The sequence below is a fragment of the Trichechus manatus genome, unplaced genomic scaffold, assembly GCF_000243295.1.
Source record: "Trichechus manatus latirostris isolate Lorelei unplaced genomic scaffold, TriManLat1.0 scaffold00177, whole genome shotgun sequence".
Lineage (NCBI taxonomy): Eukaryota > Metazoa > Chordata > Mammalia > Sirenia > Trichechidae > Trichechus > Trichechus manatus.
Genome location: NW_004444113.1, coordinates 1,953,803 through 1,980,235, shown reverse-complemented (window position 1 = coordinate 1,980,235; position 26,433 = coordinate 1,953,803). Strand labels below are relative to the sequence as shown.

The window sequence follows — 26,433 nt, the reverse complement described above, 5'->3', positions numbered from 1 at the left end:
TCTCCACGAGTCCCTTCCCCTAAGAACAGGAGCTGAGAAAACACAGTGGGGGTAACCCAGGTGTTATGGATTGAATTGTGTCCCACAAAATAGGAGTTGGAATCCTAACCTGTATACATGTGGATATAATCCCATTTGGGAGTAGGGTTTTCTTTGTTATGTGAAGGAGGCCATATCAGTGTAGGGCATGTCCTAAACCTAATGATTTCTGAGTGACAAGGAGCCCCACAAACACAGAGACAAGCAAGCACAGATGGGGGAAGAGAGATTGTATCTGATGACGGAGGCAGATGAAGGTACAAGCCCAGAAACTCCAAAGATAGCTGGCTACTAGAAGCTGAAATAGACAAAGAACGTTCTCCTAGAGCCATGCCCTGGATTTGACTTCTAGCCTCCTAAACTATAAGGAAACAAATCTCTGTTCTTTAAAGCCACCCACTTGTAGTGTTTCTGCTACAGCCGCACCAGGAGAATAGACACCAGGGGCAGACTAGCATGAAGTGCATGGCAAAGGTAACCGGAGGGGCCCTTGAGTGGTGCTGAGGCAGCTTTAGAGTAGTTCATCATGGAGCCAAGAGTGGCTGGAACAGACGAGGTAAAACCAGAAACACCACAGTACAGAGGTGCCTGAGCACATGCAGCATACTTGGGCGTGGGAGAAAGAACAAAAGAAGGCAGTGGCATCTGGAAGGTGAACAGAACCATCTGCTGATATCAAGGTCTAGAGTACAATCGATACTATTAGGTGAAGACATGAATGTCTGTATTCTGCAACCAGCTGAGTACTAGAGATGCTGAAGTTGCCAGTGAAGGAGTCTGAATGGAAAGGAAGAACTTGAGATGGTTACTGAAGTTGTCCTGGATGGAATAACAGCTCTTGATGAAGTAATAGAAGATACCAGTAATGATCTAGAGGAAGTTGGGTCTGGTGGCCACCACCTCTCCGTCTTGTCTTACTGTGGTGGCTTGCGTATTGCTGTAATGCCGGAAGCTATGCCACCGGGGTTTCAAACACCAGCAGGGTCATTCATGGTGGACAGGTTTCAGCACAGCTTCCTGACTAAGACAGATTAGGAAGAAACGCCTAGTAATCTACTTCCAAAAATTAGCTAATGAAAATCCAAAGGATCACAGTAGACTATTGTCTGATATAGTGCTGGAGGATGAGCTGCCCACCCCTCTAAGTTGAAAGGTACTCAAAATACACAGTAGATGCAACAATGGATTCAAACGTACCAACCTATGATCATGAAGACGGTGCAGGACTGGGCAACATTTCGCTCCGTCATACTTGGGGTTACCGTAAGTCAGAGTCAATTTCGTGGTAGCTAACACACAAGCACACACACACAAGTCTGGTGGTGGTAGAGATTTCAAATGAGGATACTTGGAAGCAGGGTGTAGGGTGTGGGTCACAGGTCTACAAGGGCAAGGAGTAGACCAATTTTTCCTTGCTGCTGAGTCAGAAACAGTGGAACTGAGGCCTTCTTGTGAAAGACGTTAGGGAACAAGCCTGTTAATTAGCAATCAAAGCAGTTTCTAAGGTTTGAAAACACAGCAAGATTTGCTTCAATTCAGATTAACACCAGACATTATTTGTGCACAGTTAGTTGGACAGGTGGGTGTAGACTTTCACTTAAAACACTGGGTATTGTTTGAACGTGTTATAAGGTGCCTGTATTGATTTTGTGATTAAAAAGAAAGAAAGAAAGAAAAATTAGTCAAGGGTAAAGCTAGACTGGAAGCCCACAGAACTCCACCCATCAGAGTCTCCCCAGCTAAACAAACAAGGAGGCTACCGTGTGGTTTCATTACTCAGCCCAAGACTCATTTTTGTCAAATCAACTTAAACCATGTGTTCCAATTAATACAAAGAGCAAGCAGAATGAAATGCTTTGAAAAGATGAGGAGATATAAAACCTGTGGTAAATATTTAACATACCACACACAGAGATCCAGCCATATTTCATCAGCGTTGTTTGTTTGCCCTCCACGTTTCCAGGGAGCCACCTACCTCCACACCCTCTCACCCTCTTTGCCTTCAGTCCAGCTCCTGACTCTCTGAGGGGTCCTGAAAGGCATCAAAGTCAAAAATAGAGAAAGTGCCAAAGAGTAGTAGTCAGAATAGCTACATTATTGAATGCTTCCATGCTGCCCAGTTTGCGCTAAATGCTTTCTGTGGTTTCTTTTAATCAGTGCTTAAGACAGCTGTGATCAGGTGCTGCTATCTCCTCCATCTTACAGGCCAGGCAGCTCAGAGCTGGTGCAGGAATTCAGCAATGCCCTCAAGGCACCTGGTTCCTTCCATCTTCCAGCTCTTCCCACCTTATTGATGAGTACCGCTCCTCCAGCATCGCGTCTACGTTCCAGCAGGAAGAAGCTGATGAGGCAGTACCAGCAAACTCCCACTTATTGACCAGCTAGAAGAATATTGAATATACCGTGGACCACCAGAAGAATGAACGAATCTATCTTGGAAGAAGTGCAGCCAGAATGCTCCTTAGAAGTGAGGATGGCCAGACTTCAGACATGTTATCAGGGAGGACCAGTCTCTGGAGAAGTACATCATGCTTGGTAAAGCAGAGGTCAGCAAAAAAGAGGAGGACCCTCAATGAGATGAACTGACACGGTGGTTGCAACAATGAGCTCAAATAGCAACAACTGTGAGGATGGCGCAGGACTGGGCACCATTTCGTTCTGCTGTACATAGGGTTGCTAAGACACCTATCAACAAGTTACCGATATGTCAGGATTCTCGGTTACAAACAAGAGTCCACTCCAGCTGTTCTAAACAGAGAGGTTTATTTTTAATGACATACAGGTGGTTTTTTTGAATCACTGGTAGGGCTGAAGAAGCAGACTCTGGGCTGAACACTGAAAGTCATCACAGAATTGAGCCATCAAGGGAGCTGCTGCCTCTTCCACCATCAGGAAGTTGCTGAATTAAGAAGTCACATCCTCCAGCAGGAAGCCAGTGCCACAGTCCTCAGCTCTAGAGTCATGCCGCATCTGTCAGAACCGGGAGGCAGCTTCATCAGAAATCCACCACCGTTGTGGCTAATTCCCAGACCACACCACTTCTGCTGAGACCCATGCCAGCAAAATGGATATCAAGTACCCTCCTCACCTAAACTCAGTTCCCGAAGTCTCATGGCCCTCTCTCCATGTGACTCGGTTCAAACCAAGTGTAAATGATGAATACCACTTAAACCCTATCGGGAACCCTAGCTGCAAGGGAACCCTAGCTGTCAGTTATTTTAGCTTTCCAGTCTCTATGGTAGAGGCAGGAAAGAGAGAAAGATGTTGGAACAGACGCTGAGTACGCCAAACTGTAGTATTAGCCACGATTGCTTTGGAAAGTTGGGGCAGCTGGCATATGGCCGGCCAGCCTTTCCCTCCCCCATCCCCATCAGCCTGCCCACATATACGATCTCATTTAGTCCTCACCTCAACCTTTCAACTACTCTTGCTATCCTTACTTTATAGATAAGGAGACCGAGGCTCATAACTTTTAGATGATTTGCTGGAAAGTGGCAGAATCAAGATTTGAACCAAGGTCCATGTTCCACTACTCTTCTATAGTGGAATTCATGTGTTTGCTTTGTAGAAACTAAACACCAACAACAGTGGGTTCTCCTCTTTTCTTTGCAATTCCCTTACTCCTGACTATGATTCAGTGGCTTTCAAAAAAGCTGAATAGGCCTAATACTCACTCATCTCCCAACCTTTGCTCCGGCAATTTTCTTAATTGCTTGAGATGCTTGATCCCACGGACCCCTGAGAAGCCAAATGACATGCATCTCAGGATTGTGTGTCTGGATGAGAAAAGAGGAAGGATTTACCCACCAGCTTATCCCCCACTGGTCAGGCATTACTGTGTTTCTTAGTCATCTAGTGCTGCTGTAACAGAAATACCGCTAGCAGGTGTCTTTACAGAAATGTATTTTCTAACAGCTTGAAAGGCTAGAAGTCTGAATTTAGGGTGCCAGCTCTAAGGAAAGGCCTTCCGTGTCTGTTGGCTCTGGGAAAAGGTCTTTGTCTCTTTACGCCTTCTGTTCCTTGCCTCCTTGGTGATCTTCATTGGTGTGGCATTTATCTCGCCCCATCTCTGCTTGTTTAATCTGCTCCTTTTATATCTCAAAAGAGATTGATTCAAGACAACCCTACACTAATACTGCCTCAGTAACATAACAAAGAAAACCTATTCCCAGATGGGATTATAACCACAGGTATAGACACTGGTTAGGATTTACAACACATATTTTTGGGAGATACAATTCAATCCATAATGCTTTCCTTTTCCTATGTACCTGAGCACCCAAATCCTAGCCATCTTCAAGGCCCAAATCAAATGCTGTCTCTCCAGGAACATTTCTCTCGTCTCCCTGCCAAAACGTAATCTCACCTTTGCTGAAAGCCCCTCGTATTTTCTTTGTACCTCCCTTCAAACATTTCCCACCATCAACTTATATAATCACCCCTTCTATACAATAGGCTCTTGGAAGACAAGAACCATTACATTTATTTCTGTGTCTCTTAAAACTCCTAGTACAGTGCCTGAGTGTATAATGGTTCACCAGATGACTAATAAACGAGTGAATGAATTTCCCCGGCAAGGCATTCTCTTCTTTAAAAATATGGGATAATCTGCACCCCAGTGACTGCAAATCAATTGCTCTAGTCTCTTTGTGTTTTTAATTAGTAAGGCTTTCCTCCAGGACCTCCACACAGCTGATTATGCTATATTTAGGGGGACTCATTGGTTAGTGTTATACAGCATATTTGTTTACATATTTATTTGTTTTGTGGCTTCTTTTTTTTTTTTCAAATGAATCGAAAAAAAGAAAACAGGACTACGGTTGAAATGAGCGCATTTTTTCTTTGGAAGAAACCAAGAGGATAATTTTTACAGTAGTGCAGACATTGAGCAGAGGTTCATCAAGTCCTCGGGTGGCGCAGACCGTTCGCACTCAACTGCTAACCAAAAGGCACCATGGAAGAAAGGCCTGGTGATCTGCTTCTATAAAGATTACAGCCAAGAAAATCCTACGGAGCTCAGTTCTACTGTGTAACACGTGGGGACGCCATGAGTCGGAATCGACTTGACGGGACAGGTTTGTTTTAATCATTCGCCAGACCGAAAAGAGTAGAACAAATTCTGAAAGGAAAAGTATCACGGAGTCTCCATGCTCTGCTTAATTCACTCAACTCCCTGCTAATGGGGCCTTTCTCGATCAGTGTCAGCACTTCAGGGTCAGCATCCGGCAGCCGCCTCCTTAGCGCTTCCTGCAAACTTTCCAGCTTAGAACCCAAAAAGAGCGAGCAGGGTAGGCAAGGCAGGTTCTCTCCTGCTGTGTGGCTAATGGAGCTGGTAGGCCCGGTGCTGCCTTCTGGTTGCCATGGAAACAACCAGGGCTGCTGGCCCTCTGAAAGCGGAAAAGAACAGCAAGTGCAAGAGCACACATTCCAGCCTGCCTGCAGATTAACCAGCTGTCAAGTCCGGGTGAAGGATCAGCAGCCAGACAAAGGGCTGCAGAGCCGAGGGAGAGACCAGCCTCTTTGGAACTTGGAGATGTAAGTAATTTAGCTGCCCTTCTTTTCTGAAAAGTATGTATCTGTTGACGGGCAGTTTTTAACAGCTTTGGAATTTCTGCCGCAAGGCAGGAAAGTTCTGTGACAGGGTCAAGGGCCACTACCGAGGTCACCTCCCTCTTGTCATACCTACATTTCCTGAACATAACGTACATGGATGGGTGGTTTTCACCACGAAACACTTTTTTAGGCTTCCAGGCATATGAATTGCTCTTTACGGAGATCTTGCCTTTAAAGGAAACGTTTTCAGTGCAGGAAGCAGACAATGAACCGGTCTTCTCCTTTAGGCCCTAATAGATAGATGCACTTATGTGAACACTGTCTACCAGCTGCCTCTGTGGAAGCCGGGCTTCTTGTTTCCATTTTATAACATCTGGCTATACTCTCGCGTCCATCTTCGAGGCTAAATAATAACTAAATAAAAGAACTCTTTTCCTCATTGTGAGCTTCAACAAAGAAAACTAAGAACACTCAGAATATCAGCTTATAGGGTTTCTTTGCTGTTTTTATCTGTTAATAGTATCGCATTTACTGCCTATTTACACACTAGGTTTCACTGCGTTTACTCCTTAGAAAAAAACAAGAAGAAAGGAAGAAACTAAATTTAGCCAAGTGTTAGCATTTGGGGAGAGAGAACTCTTTTTGAGTTGGCCCTTTTATTCAAAAGTAAAAAAAGGCATGATAATGTACTGATGATATAGATGGTGGGGAGGTTTTGGTCAAACCCAGCAGTCCCTTAACAGTCCAATATGTATTTCATTGTTCAGTAAAGATGTTCTTGGACAGGACTTAGCATTAAGTGTGTTGTTTTATATTGTTGTTATTAGTTACCATTGTAGAATTGTGCTCCACAGAGTCTCCAAGGCTGTGACCTTTAGGAAACAGAGCACCAGGTGCCTCTGGGTGGGTTCGAACTGCCAACCTTTCAACTAGTAGTTGAGTGCTTAACCATCTGTGCCACCCAGGGAGTCCTTGGTGTATCCTGTTGTTGTTGCTTTCGTGGTTGTGTGCCGTCAAATCGATTCTGACTCACAGTGACCCTACACGACAGAGCAGAACTGCCCCATAGGGTTTCCAAGGAGCAGCTGGTGGATTCAACTGCAGACTTTTTGGTGAGCAGCCTGAGCGCTCAACCACTTAGGGAAAGGAAATGTTACAAAAGCATTGCACATGATATTTATATATTAAAAAAAAACCTATCCTTAAAAACTTCCAACATCAGAGTTCATTTGTTTGAAATTATTTTTTTAATGAATGGAGTCATCCCTGAGAAAATTTTCACTTTTTTTTTTTTCTTAATCTATTAAGACTGAATAATGCAATACTTTTGGAAGAAAAAAGATTTTTTACTAAATTTTTTTGACCGGAGTTGGGCATGTTCTGAAAATAACAGTTTCAGTTAAATATTCATGGAAATGAATGATGTTCAACAGCTGAAAGATTTCCCAGCTTTCTTTTCCGCACCAATGTTTTTCCTTGCTCAAAACTGGTATACTAGGAGCTTTTGAGATTCAGGGAGTGGGTTTTCTGTGTCTGTAGGAACAGGAGGAAGAGCAGGCAGGCTATGCTGCCCCATGGATGTGTGACTAGGGGGCGCTTCTGTCAGCTGTGAGCTTGAACTCCAGTAACCCAATTAGCCGAGCATATAGCAAGTGATCCAAAAAAAAACTTGAAAGGTTTACAACCACTGGGTAAATTAACTCTCACAAGGACCTGTGTTGAGAGGACGGGACAGTGGCTACGTGTTTTAGTTGGACTTCCTAGTGGCTCTCTCTCTGAGATATCCTTTGTCTTACAATCCTGCCTATATTAACAGAAGCAGCACTTAGTTAATGCTCTTCTCTATTCTGATTATGAACTGGAACTTATGTTTTAAGCTAACTTCTAAAAGTTCCTTTTTGGGGCCCTGATGGCGCAGTGGTTATGTGTTTGGCTGCTAACCAAAAGGTCAGCAGTTCGAATCCACCAGCTGCTCCTTGGAAACCCTCTGGGGCAGTTCTACTCTGTCCTCTAGGGCGACTGTGCATCAGAATCGACTGGATGGCAATGGGGTTGGTTTGGTTCTGGTTTATTGTATGATTCTACTTCTATGAAATATCTAGAACAGGCAAGTATATAGAGACCAAAGCTTTTTCGTGGTTACCAGGGGCGGGTGGGAGGGAGGGGAAAAGGGAGACTCTTGCTTAGGGGACTCTGAGCTTCTGTTAAAGGTGATGGGAAAATATGGAAACGGATAATGGTAATGGTTGAACAGCACGGTGAACATAAGTGATGTCACTGACTTGTACCCAGGAAGAATGCTGAACAGCAAATGATTTGTTGAGTATCTATTTACCACAATAAAAAAAATTAATTCCTTTTTTAAAAAGTATTTCTGAAAGGTTTATGTAAAATAGAACCCACGTGATTCCTTTTGTTTCCTATTCAATGACAATGACGTTTTTATAAACATTTTAGGTTAAAGACCATGAAGTTTAGTAATAGAATACAAGTCATGAAACATCATTGGAACAGGCACACGACCTTGGGGTGGGGAATACTAGTACAGTTGCCACCATGACTCCTTAAGATTTGGCTATCTGGGTTCAAATCTTAGCTGCCCTACTTACTGGCTCTGGGAACTTTGACAAGATATTTAACCTCTCTTGTCTCCATTTCTGATACGACTATGGGGCCATAATACCTACTTTAGGGATTTTGTAAGGATTAAATGACATAAGACATGTAAAGGACTTAGAACAGTACCTGGCACAAAAAATAACACTTATTAATAAATAAAAAGTAGATACAGTTCCTGGTTTCACTGAGCTTTCAACATACATGTATCTCTCACATCTCTAATTTTAATGTACCTTGCACCTTATTGGAGCCCTGGTGGCGCAGAGGTTAATAGCTACAGCTGCTAAGCAAATAGTCGGCAGTTCAAATCTACCAGCCACTCCCTGGAAACCCTATGGGGCAGTTCTACCCTGTGCTGTAGGGTCATTATGAGTTGGAATCAACTCAAGGGCAACAAGTTTGGTTTTTGGTCGCACCTTACTAACGAAGATTTTCTATATTTAGCTAGCTTAGCCTTGGGAACAGGGCAGAAGGGCAGTAAAATGTTGATGCAGTAAAACGCTGATATAATAATAACTCTCCTCTACCCAGGAGTCTGAACTTTGTTGAGAATCAACCCACTGAACCCACCGCCATCAAGTCAATTCTGACTCATAGCAACCCTATAGGACAGAGTAGAACTGCCCCATAGTTTCCAAGGAGTACCTGGTGGATTGGTACCATTGACCTTTTGGTTAGCAGCCGTAGCTCTTAACCACTACACCACCAGGGTTTCCTGTTGAGAGTCAGGAGTTGTATATTTCACTTGTTACATTTGAGATGCCTGTTAGACATCCAGGTACAGCTATCAAGTAAGATGCTGGATGTATGAGTATGAAGCTCAGAGAAGAGTTTAGGAGCTACAGATACAACTCTGCTAATCATCAGCGTATCCCGCTGCCGTCGAGTGAACTCCAACTTATGGCGACCCCATGTGTGTCAGAGTAGAACTGTGCTCTGTAGGGTTTTCAATGGCTGATTTTTTGGAAGCAGACTGCCAGGACTTTTTTCCAAGGCACCTATGGGTGGACTTGAACCTCAACCTTTTGGTTAGCAGCCAAGCTCGCTAACTGTTTACACCAGCCAGGAACTCCAATCATTAGCATATAGCCCAAGCCCAAGCCCATTGCCGTCGAGTCAATTCAGACTCATAAGGACCCTATAGGACACAGTAAAACTGCCCCATAGGGGTTCCAAGGAGCAGCTGGTGGATTTGAACTGCTGACCTTTTGGTTAGCAGCTGAGCTCTTAACCATGGTGCCTCCAGGGCTTCTTAGGACATAGATGGTATTTAAATCCATGAGATAGTCTGCGATCACCAAGCGAGCCGATGTGCATGGAGAAGAGCACCAGGCACTAAGCTTGAAGCATGCAACAACGAGGGGGTGAGAAGAGGAGATGCCAGCCAAAGAGACTGAGAAGGTGTGGCCATTGAAGGGGCAAGAGAGGGTGGTGTCACGGATGAACAAAAAGTTCTTCCCTTGAGGAGGGAATGGGCAACCATATCAAATGCTGTTGAGAAGTCAAGTGAAACGAGACCAGAAAATTGACTGTTGGATTTGGGACGTTGGTAGGTGGGAGCCACTGGAGACCTGATACCTGATGAAAGTGGTTCCTGTGGAGTGGTGGCAACAAACGCCTCATTGGAGTGGCTTAAAACTCTGACTCTGTATGATTACAGATTTGTTATAAAAGCTTGCTTTCAATTTCTGTTATAGTAGACTGATGTGGCCTATAAGAAAAGCTGGTTTGAGGCAGGCAAGAACACCACTCAGCCCCCTAGCTTAGTAAAGTTTCATGAAAGGGGTGGTATTTGAAGACAGATTAAAAGATGAAGGTGGTTTCTTAGTATACAGGAAACAGAAAAGCTCTCCAGACACAGGAGCAACACAGCAGCATGAGGGAGGACCAGAGTCTGGATCTGAGAATTAGAAAACATAACAGAAGTGCAGAGAGACACCCCATACACCCCTTAAGTCTTTGTTCCCACAGTATTCCCTGACGCCTCTTCTTCCCCAGTTTTGATCTGTTTCCCCGGAAAGCATTACTTCCAGTTTGCCTCTCTGAAATGCTGGGTCTCCAAAGTCATTAAGGAAGCCAGGATCTTCCCCGTGGCTAGGGGGTCTGAAGAATTCTCAGTCTCTAGACACCATTTCATGAGCACTTGGCCGAGACCAAATTGTGATGTCCGGATTATCTACTGAAGCTCCGTTGTTGGAACAAAAATAATCTTCAAGAAGTTATCAGTGAGGTCAGGAGGCATTCTATTTTAATAAATTTTTAAAATTTTAGAAGAGTTTTAGATTTACAGAAAAAAATGTGATGATAGTACAGAAAGTTCTCATGTACTCCCGGCTAGTTTCCCCGGTTGTTAACATCTTACATGGTTGGTTTCATTGTTGGTTACATTGATAGTTCCATTGCTGGCTACATTGTTGATTGCCAGTCAAGTTGGCTCCAGCTCATGGCGACCTTATGTATAACAGATGGAAAAGTTGCCCAGTCTTGTGCCAGCTTCATGATCTTTGATATGTTTGAGTCCATAGTTGGGGCTACTGTGTCAGTCCATCTCATTGAGGGTGATCCTCGTTTTCACTGACCTTCTGCTTTACCAAACGTGATGTCCTTTTCCAGCATTTGGTCTTTCCTGATGATGTGTTCAAAGTAAGCAAGGAATTTTGCCATCCTCATTTCTAAGGAGCATTCTGACTGTATTTCTTCTAAGACTAATTTGTTCGCTCTTCTGGCAATCCATGGTATATTCGATATTCTTTGTCAACACCACAATTCAAATGCTTTAATCCTTCTTCTGTTTTCTTTTTTCATTGTCCAGCTCTCTGATGCATATGATGTGATTGAAAAGACCATGGCTTGGGTCAGGCACGCCTTAGTCGTCAAAGTGACATCTTTGCTTTTCAAAAATTTTAAAGAGCTCTTTTGCAGCAGATTTGCCCAGTGCAGCACGCTGTTTGATTTCTTGCCTGCTCTTTCCATGGGATACCACATTACATTTAATCGTCATTTCCAGGAGGCATTTTAAAACCTTTAAAAATCTTTCAAGAAAGCAACAGGGCCCCAATAGCCTTTGCCTCCAATATTTTAAACTAAAACCAGCAAAGGAAAATTCAGTTCTTACTTTTATAATCTAACGGTTGGAACTTCAACTTGAATATAGAAGAAACAGCTTAGGGCTTAGATCTTGAGGAAATAGTTCAAGGCACTTTATGGGAATGTAATAATGTACGATTGCAAACGGAAGATCTGAATCCCCTTTCATTGTTCTGGAAGCAGGTAATTAAAACATTAAAGATTTGCCAGCATTTTTGTTTCTTATCTCCTAGCAAATGGATTAGTGTCTGATTCATTTTCTCAGCAACCTCACACATAATGACTGACGCAGTAATTTGAGGAAAGCTTTCCCTGGGTTAGCTTTACAAGACTGGACTCTTAAATGTTAGATTATGGAGAAATTTTGCAGCAGGGTCCATTATAATCTCTTAACTGAGAGTAATTAGGGCAATGGCTCTGTGAGATCAGTCTGTACTAACTCTGCTCATGTTTCACTTAGGCTCTGGGAGGGTGTGGAGTGAAACGGAAGGACAGTGATCAGGAGCTCTGATCATCATTATAGGTGAGTGTGTTACCCTGTGTCCCCATCAGACTTACAGGAAAGTTCCAAGGCAACCGTGAACCTACTCTGGGCTCATTGGTAAAGTGACAGGAAGTTGGGGAGACCTCTTGGGTCCTTTACCAGATGTCATCCACCCATAGTTTTTGAGGATGACTCATAGGTAAAGCATGGAACAGCAGGCTCAAATTTCCCACCCTCTCACCCATACTCAAAATCTCCTGTGGTTCCCCTGTCACAGCTAGGCCATACAGTGAAATTCCTGCAGAAGAAGATGATTCTTGCTTGTTGATTTGATAACATGATACAGTCCACAATTCCAGGATGTCCTTGACATCATGCTTGGTAAAGTAGAGGTTGAGCAAAAAAGAGGAAGACCTCAACAAAATGGATTGACACAGTAGTTGCAACAGTGAGCTCAAACATAGCAATGATTGGGAGGATGGCGCAGGACCATGCTGTGTTTCATTCTGTTGTACATGGGGTCGTTATGAGTCGGAACTGACTCGACGGCACCTAACAACAATGACAACCTATGTGTCAGGCACTGTGCTAGGAATGAGGAAACGGTGGCCAACAAGAAGACCAGGGCTCTGTCACATCAGAAACATGACCTGCACGGCATGCCAAGAGCCAGGGATCCAACACCCAATAAGTAGATTAGTGGGTGAAATCGACACCAGCTGAGCCAACAATTTCAAAACACAAAATTGGTTCTTAGTCATCTTAGTCTGTAAGCTCCTGAGCACTGTAGTCCATTTCTAGACTAAGTAAATTTAATGTCAAATCAGTAATCCTGTTAAAACCTGAATGGACCCTGGCTTCACCAGCCCAGAGATACAAATGAGATTATATTAACACGAGTAGCTTGGATTCTGCTGACTCATGCTCTCACTTACCTGCCACGGGTCCTTGCCTCCTCCCAACCACTCTCTCTACCCAGCAGGGTCTCCTCCCAATTATTCCGTGGAGGCCCAAGTGTGTCTTACCTGTGCTCACAAATGGTCTTCTCACGTGCTTCTGTGCCTGACTCCCACTGGCTGCTGACCGTCCCTTGCCTCTGCCATGGGGCCTCTGTTGATTCACTGCCCAGAGAGCAGTCTCAGGGGCACCCCAGTGGGTCCTACGGAAGGGGCCAAATAGTGCTGCCTGCCTTTATTCCTACTGCTCCGGAGCTGTGCTGTGCTCAGGGCAGAACTGGGAAGGATGCCCTGTCCCCGCCCTGTGTCATACTTGTCCCCTAGACAGGGGTTGCTCGTGCCCCTGTCTCAGGCCCTTCTTGAAGCAGTCCATTCGGTCTCTGCCTGCACCTCCACTAGGCTCATCCTAAGGCCTAGGCTGGGTGGGGAAGAGGCCACCCGAGTCAATCCCATTCCTTTCATCCCAGCCCCAGGGATGCATCGTCTTTAGCCTTCCTTCTTTCTTCCTCAACAACTCTACTTATGCAAAGAACCACCAAGGCTGGTGGCGGTGTGGTTAAAAGCTCGACCGCTAACCAAAAGGTCGGCAGTTTGAATCCACCAGTTGCTCCTTGGAAACCCTATGGGGCAGTTCTACTCTGTCCTATAGACCTGCTATGAATCAGAATTGACTCGACAGCATCTTTAGGGAGCCATTATTCAAACTACCACACTCTTCATCAGGCACAGTAGGAGACCAGAAGTAAAGTGTTCTGATCATGTCCGATATTTTCAGCTGTTTCTTTAAACATTTTACACACTTTTAAATTAGTAGAAATGGAAATAGGACAAGTAATTTCCATTTACCAGACTTGTTGGCTAATAATTTCAGGAACTTCCTTTCCCCAGAATTTACAGGAGGACATTAGCAAACGTGATTTCATTTATTACAGGAAAAATGAGGCAAAAAGGCCTTTTTATCTGATGCTGAGCCTGTTCTCAATTCAAATTCTCAATGCAAGTAGGGCATTAAATGAACCGGTTATTTCTTTGGGGCAGCTTTTGGGGTGCCCTGACAGAGCACTAATCACTATAATTCTATAATCACTATAATTCTGAAATTACAAAATATCAGAGCGTATGAACAGTACTCATGAAAATAGTAAAAAATGAAAGTAGTATCAATGAAAGTCCTATAGATCACACGGTCTGATCCACAACCAGTCATGAGGATGGTGCAGGACCGAGCAGCGTTTCTTTCTGTCGTGTACAGGGTCACCGTGAGTCCAGGGCTGAGTCAATGACAACCAGCGGCAGCGACAACGTGAACAATAGCAATAGTACGAGTGAATAGTACGAATGGTTCTGGATCCATTACCACGGGCATCTTGTTTCCCTCTCATCAGAACCTTGGGTGGTAGGTCTTACCATCCCTGTGCCGAACGGAGAGAAATGAGACCCCCAGAGGCTCTGTGGCTGCCCCAACGATGTACCACGTGAACTGAGCATGAACAACAGAGATATTTTTAACTGTGTCCTTGTAAAACCCCAACTGCATGCTTGAAGCTAATTTTGCGTACATTCCAACTTACAGAGACGAATTTTTACTTGTCCTTCGACGTTAGACAATGTATCAGAGGAAAGCAAAATAGTTTAGATCCCACTGTATAAATCAAACGAGCTACCCATCCAATCAGAATCGTGGTGAATTCCGTTCCCTGCCTCTCATAATCAGCTGTGTGAGCCACGATATAGGAGACGCCAGCCTCAGCCACAGCGACTGCGCCGAGCGGTGACTTCAGATGAGACACTTACAAGGAAGGGCGTGTGAAAATTCAGGGGCTCGTCCTGGGGCGGGGGTGTGCCGTTGAGGAATGTGAGGAGGAAAGAAAACACAACGCTCATCACAGTGACAAAACGCTGGGGAGGGATCCGAGTCAACTTTCAACTGTATAAACCTTGAAATATTCAACAAGGATGTCACTCCCCCTTTTAAATGGCGTCTTAGGTATTGTTTATCTCTGACCGACCTTGCGTGGTTCGTTTGTGGAACGGGGCCAAAAAGAAAAATGCCAAAAAACCCTTTTTCTTGCGAGTTTTTCAGGGTGCTAACACCTAAAGCCTTCGCATAGTGTCCCCATGAGCACCTCAGCCCCGTAATACAGGATAGGCAGCACTACCTCCTTGGCCTAGATGGGGACAGTGATGGTGTAACTGGATGCCACCTCTGGAGGGTGGGAACTGGGCCTCCACAGGTGACCTCCCAATTCTGGGGTCTTCAGAGAATTTCCACCCCATACTTCTCCCATACTTGCTATTTGATCCTTGCTATTCCTCTAATAAGGGCAAAGTAGGTATAAGGCTTAAAGTGTAAATCCCCTTGGGCAATAATGTGTTGATTTAATTCCTATTAAGGCTTTAAAAAAAAAAAAAAGTTGCTGCCCTCTGGATTCCGACTCATGGTGACCCCATGTGTGTCAGGGTAAAGCTGTGCTCCATAGGGTTTTCGATGGCTGATTTTTCAGTAATAGATTGCCAAGATTTCTTCTGAGGTACCTGGGACTTTAACCTCCACCCTTTCAGTCAGCAGCCAATCGCATTAACCATTTGCACCCAGGGACTCCTAATGAGGCTTAAACAACTGATATGAGACCCCTCTCTGAGAGTGGGTTTTCACACCAAGCACGCAGAAAGCGTGGCTCAGGGGATGACCAAGCAATTAAGATGAAGGCATAGGGCGGGGAAGCTGGGGACACGAGCGATACTCTGCGCACTTCACCGTCTAGCCCGTAACTAGTCCTCAGTCGCAGCTGGTCTTGCTGCTGGTCTAAGGAAACCACCAAGAGGCTCCTGAGAAAATGGAGTGTGTTTTCCTGTGGCGTCAGGAGCAGAGTAGATGTCTCCAGGATGGAGTTCCCGGGCAAGAATGAGAGAATGAGTGCTTGCCAGTGCTGCCCCTATGGGCCCCCGCTCCCTATACCACAGGTCCCCTCACGGGGGTCAGGAGGCTGTCTCAGCTGCATGCCCACAGCAGGGAAGGAGCCTCAGCCCCAGCCCCATCTCCTAAGTCCTACCCTCTTGGTCCTCTCCACCCCTTCAAGGATTCCACATATTGAAATAGATTTTTCCCGAGAGCCTGGAGTCAGGAGTCAGCAAATGGAGAGATAAACCTTCAAAGAATATACAGAGCTGAGTGTCCTCCTACTTAGAACCCATTTGCCTATCTCTAGTCTCTTCCCCTCTAACGGTCTCTACCTGGCAGCCTAAATTACCTTCCTTAAACACTGATCTAAACACCCCCGCAGGAGACCTCACTCCCTCATTTCTTGCCTCCTGCAGGGGCCCCCAAGGGGGGTGCTGACATCAAAGGGGCGCACTAGCCCTGCCAGTGGGGCGGGCACTGAAATTACTGAAGCTTTCCCTTTTATTTATCTTTTATCCCAAATGTTAAAAATTTCTACTGTTGGTGTATTGTTTACAATAGAAATAACACACAAATATGGTAGTACAGGTAGGTACTTTATAAATTAAAAAAAAAGGTATCTGTGAGGGAGGGTTTTTTAAAGTTTTTATTGATGGGGTGAAAATCAGAAGAGTTTAGAAGCCCACTCGCTGCCGGGATAAAGTCCAAACCGCTCAGCTTGGCCAGCAAGGCCTGTCCAACCCCTTCCTGCCCGTGTTCCCAGCCTCATGGGCCCCAGACCTCTTTTAAACTCGTTCAAAGTGCTCTAAACACACCAAGCGCTTTCGTTTCTCCGAGATCTTGCTCACGTGACCCTTCTATCTGCACTGCCTCATCTCTCCTCACTGCAACCCCTTCTTTGCCTAAATGGCACCCCTTTTCCCATTTCTCCCTGCCCAAGGCTTGACGGGCACCTTTAATAAGCGCTCACCAGTCACACTGTCTTATAATGGGTTGCCTAGTTGTCTGTTCCCATAGCACATTCTAAATTTCTCGGGCAAATTTCAAGTTCCTTAAGGGCAGAGACGATGTCTTCTTCCTTTTTGATCTCAGCACCTGGAGTCCCTGGGTGGTGTAAATAGTTAATGTGCTCGGCTGCTAACCGAAAGGTGGGAGGTTTGAGTCCACCCAAAGGTGCCTCAGAAGAAAGCCCTGACAATCTACTTCTGAAAAATCAGCGATTGAAAACCCTGTGGAGCACTGTTCTACTCTGACACGCATGTGGGCGCCATGAGTCAGAGTTGACTTGGCGGCAACTGATTAGGCCACTGTCTGGCACAAAGTAAGTGTTCTCTAAACATTTAGTTCTCATTTTCCTCAGCGAAAAGAAGACATAAAAATCATAAATAGAAGTAAAATATTAATACCTACTGTATTAGTCAGAAGACGCCCTGGTTGTGCAGTGGTCAAGCACTCGGCTGCTAACTGAAAGGTTTGCACTTTGAACCCACCAGCTGCTCCGTGGGAGAAAGATGTGGCAGTCTGCTTCTGTAAAGATGACAGCCTTGGAAACCCTATAGCGTAGGTCTACTCTGTCCTGTAGGGTCGATGTTTTGAGTCGGAATCGACTCGATGGCAACAGGTTGTTTTTTACAGGTATTCACCAGCATGGGCTCACTATTATAACAAACTTCAAAACATCTTGGCTTATAATAGTAAAGATCTGTTTGTCACTTACATTACAGACCTATGTCTTTAAGGGAGGAGAGGTATGCTCTGCTCCACACAGTCATTCAGGGCCTCAAGCTTCTGTCCATAGTTCTGCCAGCCTCTAGGGCCTTACGGTTCTTCATGGGGTCTTCCACCCACATTCCACCATCCAGAACTCAGTCACCTGGCTCCTCCTGGATGAAAGAAACTTGGAAACGAAGCCCAGCAATGTGCCAACGGAGAAGAGGAGAACACGGATATCTAGGATAGGTGTCTAGCACTCATCTACTAGCCGAAAGGTTGGTGGTTCAAACCCACCCAGAGGCACCTCAGAAGACAAGCCTGGCCATCTGCTTCCAAAAGGTCACAGCCTTGAAAACCCTATGGGGCAGTTCTACTCTGCACACATGGGGTCGCCATGAGTCAGAATCAACTCGATGGCAACTATCAACTACAGCAGAAGTTTCTGACACACGTAGACTGTAAGACACAATAAATGGCTTTTATCTAACCATAACAAAAGCTCAGCGGTGTAAATCCATCTACATTTTCCAGGCAAAACACTGAAAATGTTTATGATCATTAAATCTTTGAGCCTTTACTGGATGAAGCCCTGAAACTATCGCCCTGAGATAATCTTTAAACCTCCAACCAAAAATATTCCCTGAAGTCGTCTTACAACCAAACAATAGTTTAGCTTAACTAGTTACAAATGTCTGCCTTGAGCACTGTCCTCTTTTAAGAACTATCTGTATGGAATCAGCCTGAAAACAGCACCTCGAGAAACTGGATAGGGACCTTAGGGGGCAATGAGTTTATGTTAATGGGGGAGGAACAACTCAGAAAAGGAGGGTGAGAATGGTCGTCCACTCAAAGAATATAATCAGTGTCACTGAATTGTACATGTAGAAACCTGAATTGGTATATGTTTTGCTGTGTATATTCTCAACAACAAATGAATAAAATTTTAGAAAATCTTTGAGCCTTTAAATCACTGAGATATTTAAAAACCAGAATTATTGTTCAAGATCAATTCCAATATTATTATTGTGTTGTAGCTGAAGAAATTTCTATAGCAAATAATACTAGCAACTAGTTGCATGAAGGCAAAGACTTCTGAATTGAGCAGATACAGACATCAGTTACTTCAAAACAAATTCCACACAGATTCCTTCCCAATCTAGGATTACACCCAACATTTAGATAATGTTTACACTTGACTCCAAAAGGAATGTTTCAAACTGGACTAGTTCTGTTTATAAGAAGATATTGCTAGTAAGGAGATAATGTGTCAGGGGGAGGATAGCGTTTGGACCATTTGCCCAAAACAGATTTGAAATGTCATGAATAATAGTGTTTTGAACGCTATAGTCTCAGCACAAAAGAAAAAATATATATAACTGTAGAAAACCATAGTGACATTCTCCAAATTCTTTCAGCAATTAGGATTAAAATGTGGTTTAAAATGTCAATTCAGAAGTGAGTTTTCACTCAAAATTAGAAGTGATTTTTTCTTTTTTAATTTCAAAGTGGAAAAGCACTTAGAGAAAAGAGTCAGGTGAAGAGATTGGGGAATCAGAGAGTGAGACCTTGAATGTTGAGGCCTTGCTGTGTACCAGGTGCAGTGTGGGAAACTGAATAGAAAGCCAAAAAGAGGGTGATACTACAGTGGACGATACACTTGAACCAAGAATCACATTACAGTGTGATAGTAACAATTCTATGGGGTGTTAAGTCTACAGGGGGCCCCCGGTGGTGTAGTGGTTAAAGCACTTGGCTGCTAACTGAAAGGTTGGCAGTTCAAACCCACCAGCTGCTTTTCAGGAGAAAGATGTGATAGTCTGCTTCTGCAAAGATTTATAGCCTCGGAAACCCCATGGGCAGTTCTACTCCACAGGGTCTCTATGAATGGAATCGACTCGAGGGCAAAGAATTTGGGTTTTGTTTTTCTTGGTTGTTAAGTCTGTACTTTTTTCTGGGGACAGGTAATAGGAAGGTGGCAAGATAAGCTTCAAAAAGTAAGTAATTTCTGAGTAGGAGAATATTTCTTGAATGGGAAAGAGAAAAGGGAAATTATTTACGTAATTAGCATAGAGTGGCAAAACCAAAACCAAACTCGTTGCCATCGAGCTGATTCCAACTCACAGCAACCCAATAGGACAGAGTAGAACTGCCCGACAGGGTTTCCAAGGCGCAACAGTGGATTTGAACTGCCGACCTTTTGGTTAGCAGCCAGGCTTTTAATCACCGCACCACCAGGGCTCCACAGAGTGGCAAGGACTTGAGAATTCCAAAAGCAGGACAGAGGAGATTGACTGGCCACTTGGCAGCAGTGATGGCAGTGGGCGGGGGGTCAGGGGTCCGCTGAGCTGGCACCTCTGACTCTTCCTGGCCTGGCACAGCACTCCCTCCGCATCCCATCTGCTGGGTTCACTCATTGCAACTTGTCTCCTATGTTCTAACGTAAGCCCATCCTGGCTCGACTCCCTGCGGGCAGGGGCATAGCAAGGGGCAGGGACGATGTCCTATATTTATGCCCATTCTGCTTACTTCCCGCTGGAATCTGCCCACAGGTGAATAAACACATAGTGAACTAGAGTGTTTCCTTGTCGTCGACATTCAACAAGTCTAAAGAAAGAAATTCATGGTTAAGCTGAAATAGAGAGATGTCTGGCTGGCATCTTTGTGGTACCCCCATGACCTCTCCCTAGGGGTGTCTGTCCCACCTTCTCAGGCTTCCTGCATCTGGCCTCCTTTCTCTGGCCTCTGGGCCTCCTTGATAGATGGTGCAAATGGTTAATGCATTCAGCCACTAACTCAAATGTTGAAAGTTCGAGTCCAACCAGAGGTGCCTCAGAAGAAAGGCCTGGTGATCTACTTCCAAAAACTGTCATTGAAAACCTTGTGAAGCACAGTTCTACTCTGACTGAATGGCGTCCCCATGAGTCAGACTTGACTCCACAGCCACTGGTTTGGTGTTGGTTTTTGATGTCCAGGAGACAGGGACCACCCTGAGGGCAAGCCAGGGCCTTGACTGTTGGAAAGCTGCTCACAAATCCTTTCCAGTTCCACGTGTTCCAGGTCAGCAATATCCTTTTCCTTTCCCACCCTCTTCCTCTTCCGTGCGTGCTTCAGGACAGTATGGAGCACCTGAAAGAATGTTCCCACTTTCCCTTTACAGCTGGGGTCAGAGTGGGCCGACGGGACTGACGGACACACTCCTAGTTCTGGGATGACAAGGTTCCTGGGACATGCAGTCCCAGAAACCCCTGGTAGAATCTGGGACAGCTGGTCTTCTAAAATTATCTTATAATGAATAAATTATTCACTGCTCCTTACTAAGTGAGGTAGTCACCCTCACACACCAACACTATTTAAAACCGCTAAATCTCTTGTTCAGGGACCACTCCGCTCCGCCAAGCCCTCTCTGTTATCACCAGATGCACCTACGAATAAATCCCTTAACAGAACCGCGTGCTAAATTCAAAATAAACACAAAACTCCATAAACTGCCTTATCCAGTCTCCCAGAGGGAATTTAGTTGGTCTGCTACATTCTTATACCTGTTTGCGTTTTCAGTATAGCCCTTCTCAGCTCAGCCTTACTTGTCTTCCTCCTTCGAGTATACGCCGCTAGAGGGTGGGGTCCACGTCCTGTTCATCTTCGCTTCCCCTCCTGGGCCTAAGCCAGGGCCTGGCACACAGGCGGTGACGGCCCTGTCTGACTCCCCTTTGCCCGCTGCTGCAGCCTCGTGGTCTTCGTGTGCCGGCCTGGCCCTGGACAGCACGGTCAACAGGAAGCAGAATCAAGTCCCTGAGAACATAAGCTGAACGAAGGCTGGGGCCTGGATTGTCTTGTTCTGGGCTGTATCCCCAGGGCTGACAAAATGCCTGCCACTTAGTTAATCCTCAGTAAGCATTTGTTGAATGAATGAATGGAGTTAAGGTTGCTTGAACCAATGTCCCACCTATTGTTCAGGTTTACATGGCTGGGTTTATTTTTATCCTCCCTGCGCTCCGGCCACCTGCTGACAGACTTGTGCTACCTGTCTGCCCGTCTTGGCTGTCTAGTACTGCTGTAACAGAAACACCACACGTGGATGGCTTTAACAAAGAGAAATTTATTCTCTCACCGTCTAGGAGGTGGAAGTGCGAATTCAGGGCACCAGCTCCAGGGGAAGGCTTTCTCTCTCTGTCAGCTCTGGGAGAAGGTCCTTGTCATCAATCCTCCCCTGGTTTAGGAGCTTCTCAGCACAGGGACCACAGGTCCAAAGGACACGCTGCGCTGCTGGTTCTTCTTTCTTGGTGGTATGATGTCCCTCTCCTCTCTGCTCGATTCTCTCTTTTATATCTCAAGAGAGATAGACTCAAGATACAACCTAATCCTGTAGACTGAGTCCTGCCTCATTAACATAACTGCCTCTAATCCTGCCTCATTAACATCATAGAGGTAGGATTTACAACACATAGGAAAATCACATCAGATCACAAAATGGTAGATAATCACACAATACTGGGAATCATGGCCTAGCCAAGTTGATGCGCATTTTGGGGGGAAACAATTCAATCCATAACACTGCCTGTCTACCTGATAGCTGGCATTTTTAGCTTTGCCTCCCTTGGACTTCTCATTGCCTTGTTTTGCCACTCTGTGGCCTCATCGTTCACTTTAGTGTTGCGTGTCTACCTGGCTTCTGTCCTGCTGTCAACATACTCTTTGGACACCTGTTTTACTCCCCAGCCCAACCCGTCCATCGATTCCTCTCTGGCCCCTCTGGGAGTGGCCTTGTCAATAGCTCTAGGCCCTCCTAGTCAGAGGTCTCATTCCAAGTATCTTGCCAATTCCATGGGTAAATATAGATGAACTGAATTGTATTGTTTGGTCTCTCTCTTACCTTAGGATGCAATCATCAGGTAATTCACAGGAAATTTAATTATTTTTACAAAACTGAAATCTGGTGCCATATGCCATGATGCTTATCTTATTCCAATGACACCATAAAAGGAAACCTCATACCTATTATATGCCAGGCACTATACGACATGCTCTACTTTGTTAGGGCATTTTCCCCCACCTGGACATTTGTGTCTCTACTGGACAGTGATGTTTAAACTATACATGCATTCCTACCTTATCTAGAATCACTTTTGTTGTTATTGTTAAGTGCTATCGAGTCGGTTCTGACTCACAGTGACCCTATGTACAACAGAATGAAACACTGCCCAGTCCTGCGCCATCCTCACAATCGCTGCTATGTTTGAGCCCATTGTTGCAGCCACTGTGTCAATTCATCTCGTTGAAGGTCCTCCTCTTTTTCGCTGACCCTCTACTTTACCAAGCATGTTGTTCTTCTCCAGGGACTGGTCCCTCCTGATAACACGTCCAAAGTATGTGAGACGAAATCTCGCCATCTTCCCTTCTAAGGAGCACTATGGCTGTACTTCTTCCAAGGCAAATTTGTTTGTTCTTCTGGCAGTCCATGGTATATTCAATATTCTTCACCAACACCATCATTCAAAGGCATCAATTCTTCTTCAGAATCATTTAGTAGCACTTATATGTTGCTTAGTCTTGGATCCCTACAATAAATTGTTTGACAAAATCAACTCATAAAATTTGTTCCGATATTGCTGATGTTGTTAGTTGCCATCGAGTTGGCTCTGACTCGTGATGGCCTCGTGTAGAGCAGAATGAAGCGTTGCCCGGTCCTGCGCCATCTTCATGATTGTCGGTATGTTCGAGGCCATTGTTGTGGTCATGTGTCAATTTGTGTCATGGAGGGTTTCCCTATTTCCACTGAGCCCTTACTTGGCCAAACAGGGTGTCCTTTTTCAGAAATTAGTCTTTCCTGATGACGTGTCCAAAGTAAGCAAGCCAAAGTCTCACCATCCTTGATTCTAAGGAGCGTTCTGGTTCTATTTCTTCTAAAACTGATTTGTTGGTTCTAAGACTGATTTGTTGGTTCTAAGATTGATTTGTTCGTTCTTCTGGCGATCCATGTCGGTGCACGATCGGGCTCTTCGTTGCCTATTAGCATGGTTACAATTGACTCTGGCACCTTACTTTTCTAGGCCAGGAAGAGGATGAATGGATCTACAGACAGATGAATATGGGGAAGGGGGGCACGTTCATCTAGTTAGAAATTAAAGTTTACCATTAACCAAAGGTATCATTGGTATTCATGCTATGTTGTTTAACAGGTAGCACCTGGGTAGCTGAATCCAACAAGGAACAGTTTGTCCTGAATTCCAGGAAGTCAGATATGGAGGGGGAGGAGGGTATGTGATGTTTACGGGGGTTGCAAGTCCTAAGTACTGGTAATTGGATGTTTGGGGGATGTGCTCACTCAAACAACTCCACATCCCTCCCCGTGGATAGGATGCAGTTGGCCTCCTGTCTGGCACTCGACCTTACTTTCGCACTGGCATGCTCACGGTCAGTTGACACCACTAGGAGTTTTGTGCTCAGACAGCAGAGTTCAGGGGTTTTGCTGTGGCTCCGGGAAAAATAGCACTTCCTGTGCTTGGGCTCCAAGCGCTGCCCGAGTCTGACTCATGTACAACAGAACAAAGTGTTGCCTGGTCCTAGGTCATCCTCATGATCATTGGCACGTTTGAGTCCATCTTCACGGCTGCTGTGCTAATCCATCTCACCAAGGGTCTCCCTCACACTTGTTGGCCCTCTACTTGACCAAACAGGACGCCCTCCTCCAGCAACTGGTCTTTCCTGAAGATGTGTCCAAGGCAAGGAAGTCAGACAATGTTCTGTGGTGATCCGTAAGATTTTCACCGGCTGATTTCTGGAAGTAAATCACCAGGCCCTTCTTCCTAGTCTGGAATCTCTGCTGAAACTTGTCCACCATGGGTGACTCTGCTGATATTTGAAACACAGTGACATGCAAGCCACCACAGTAGGACAAACTGATAGACGAGGGGTGGATTGGTTATTTAGGGGCTCCTTTTCTGTAGGCTGTGTGTTTCTTTTTTGTTATTGTTTAGGTTTTGTGTGTGCGTGTGCTTGAGATGAAGGTTTACAGAGCAAATTAGCTTCTCGTTAAATAATTACCACACGTTTTGTGACACTGGTTTAGGCTATGTGTTTCTAACGAGAAGCTGTGATAACAAAGCTGCATCTTTTCTTTCAGGTGAGTCTCAACAAACTGGCTCATGAAGGACAGACAGGAACACGCCGGCCCCCACTGAGACAAAAATGGCACCACCTTCCGGGCACTGTCTCCTGCTGGTCAGCACCCTGGGCGTCCTGGCACTCGGCAGCTTCACAAAAGGTCAGAAGAACAGCACTCTGATCTTCACAAAGGAAAACACCATTCGGAACTGCAGTTGCTCTGCAGACATCCGAGACTGTGACTACAGCTTGGCCAACCTGGTGTGCAGCTGTGAAACCGTCCTGCCCCTCTCGGTGCAGCAGCCCAGCTACCACGGCCATCTCACCATCTGGTTCACCGACACGTCTGCACTGGGCCTCCTGCTGAACTTCACCCTGGTCCAGGACCTAAAGCTTTCTCTGTGCAGTACAAACACTCTCCCCCCTGAATACCTGGCTATTTGGGGTCTGAAGAGGCTTCGCATCAACGCGGAGGCCAAGCATCCATTAGCAGAGCAGAGCTTACTCATCCACAATGGAGACAGCGAATCCAAAGAGAAGCCCGTGTCGTTGCACAAAGACTGGCCGGCGTGTATGTATATCTCATTCTTAGATATGGCTCTTTTCAACAGGGAATCGTCCCTAAAGTCATACAGTATTGCAAACATTGCCAGTGTCACCAACAACTTTCCCTACTTTCCTTACTTGAAAACCGTCCCAATTCTAAGCAACAAAAGCTATGTTGTCACCTTCATTTACTAACACTGTGACTATGGTCGACCACTGGGAACTTGGCCAACTATGGACAATTCGAACAAGGAATCTGGGAATAAGGTCATGAGATAGGTACCTCTGCCCACAACTCTACCCGCCTTATACCCCGAGTCTTATTCATCTAGTGCTGCTGTAACAGAAATACCACACGTGGATGGCTTCAACAAAGAAAAATTTATTCTCTCACAGTCTAGGAGGCTAGAAGTCCAATTTCAGGGTGCCAGTTCCAGGAGAAGGCTTTCTCTCTCTGTCAGTTCTGGGAGAAGGTCCTTGTCATCAACCCTCCCCTGGCCTAGGAGCTTCTCTGTGCAGGGACCTCAGGTCCAAAGGATGCACTCTGCACCTGGCACTACTTTCTTAGTAGTATAAGGCCCCTCTCCTCTCTGCTCACTTCTCTCTTTTATATCTCAAAAGAGACTGACTCAAGATACAACTTTATCCTATAGATTGAGTCCTGCCTCAGTAACGTAACTGCCTCTAATCCTTCCTCATTAACATCATAGAGGTAGGATTTACAACACACAGGAAAATCACATCAGATGACAAAACAGTAGACCGTCACACAGTACTGGGAATCATGGTCTCGCCAAGTTGACACACAACTTGGAGGGACACAATTCAATCCATGACAGCCCCGTTCACAAAAGAGCTACCTATACAAATAAGCAGCCCTCTCTACACTGCTCTGCGCCCAACCACAGAAGCTATTTTGAAAAACAAAATTCAGAGAAACCACAAAACCAAGCGGACTCAGTCCAGAAACACGTACAGAGCGCCAGGTGGGGGCTAGGTCTTCGCAGCTGGGAGGCTGTGGGGAAATGTCAGAGCAGGAGCGGAGGAAGCAACGCACGCGGGGAACCACTCCCAGAGCTAAACGTGGGGGCCGAGCCCCGAGAAAGGCATGGGTCCGCTCCCCAGAGGGGTCTTCCTTGAAGGCACTGCCTTCCCTGTTTTCCCGCTTCCTTTTGCTCCATTGCCTGGAGAGCTCTCCTAAGCAGAGAGTGACAAATTCCAGCAGTATAGGGACTCCGAGCTCAACAAAATGATCAGGTTCTCTTAGACTCATGTCCTCCTAATACCTTGCCAAGAACAGAAGCCCTAGAGAAATAAGAGTTTTAAGAGTGTGTTTGTTGAGTATGATTATGTGTGTATGGGTAGGGGGTTGGGAGACTGAGGCTTGAAGCCTGAAGGCAGGACAGGCATCGATAGGGTAGGACCCTAGGACC

The 26,433-nt window shown here is 45.3% G+C and overlaps 1 protein-coding gene across 1 annotated transcript; it reads left to right on the top strand.

Moving 5' to 3' along the window:
• The first annotated feature begins 24,495 nt into the window (after window positions 1-24,495).
• EPCIP (exosomal polycystin 1 interacting protein) lies at window positions 24,496-25,195 on the top strand. Its single transcript, XM_004386970.2, has one exon. It carries the CDS (start codon window positions 24,539-24,541, stop codon window positions 25,193-25,195), a length of 657 nt encoding a protein of 218 aa, XP_004387027.1. The 5' UTR covers window positions 24,496-24,538.
• Window positions 25,196-26,433: the final 1,238 nt, after the last annotated feature.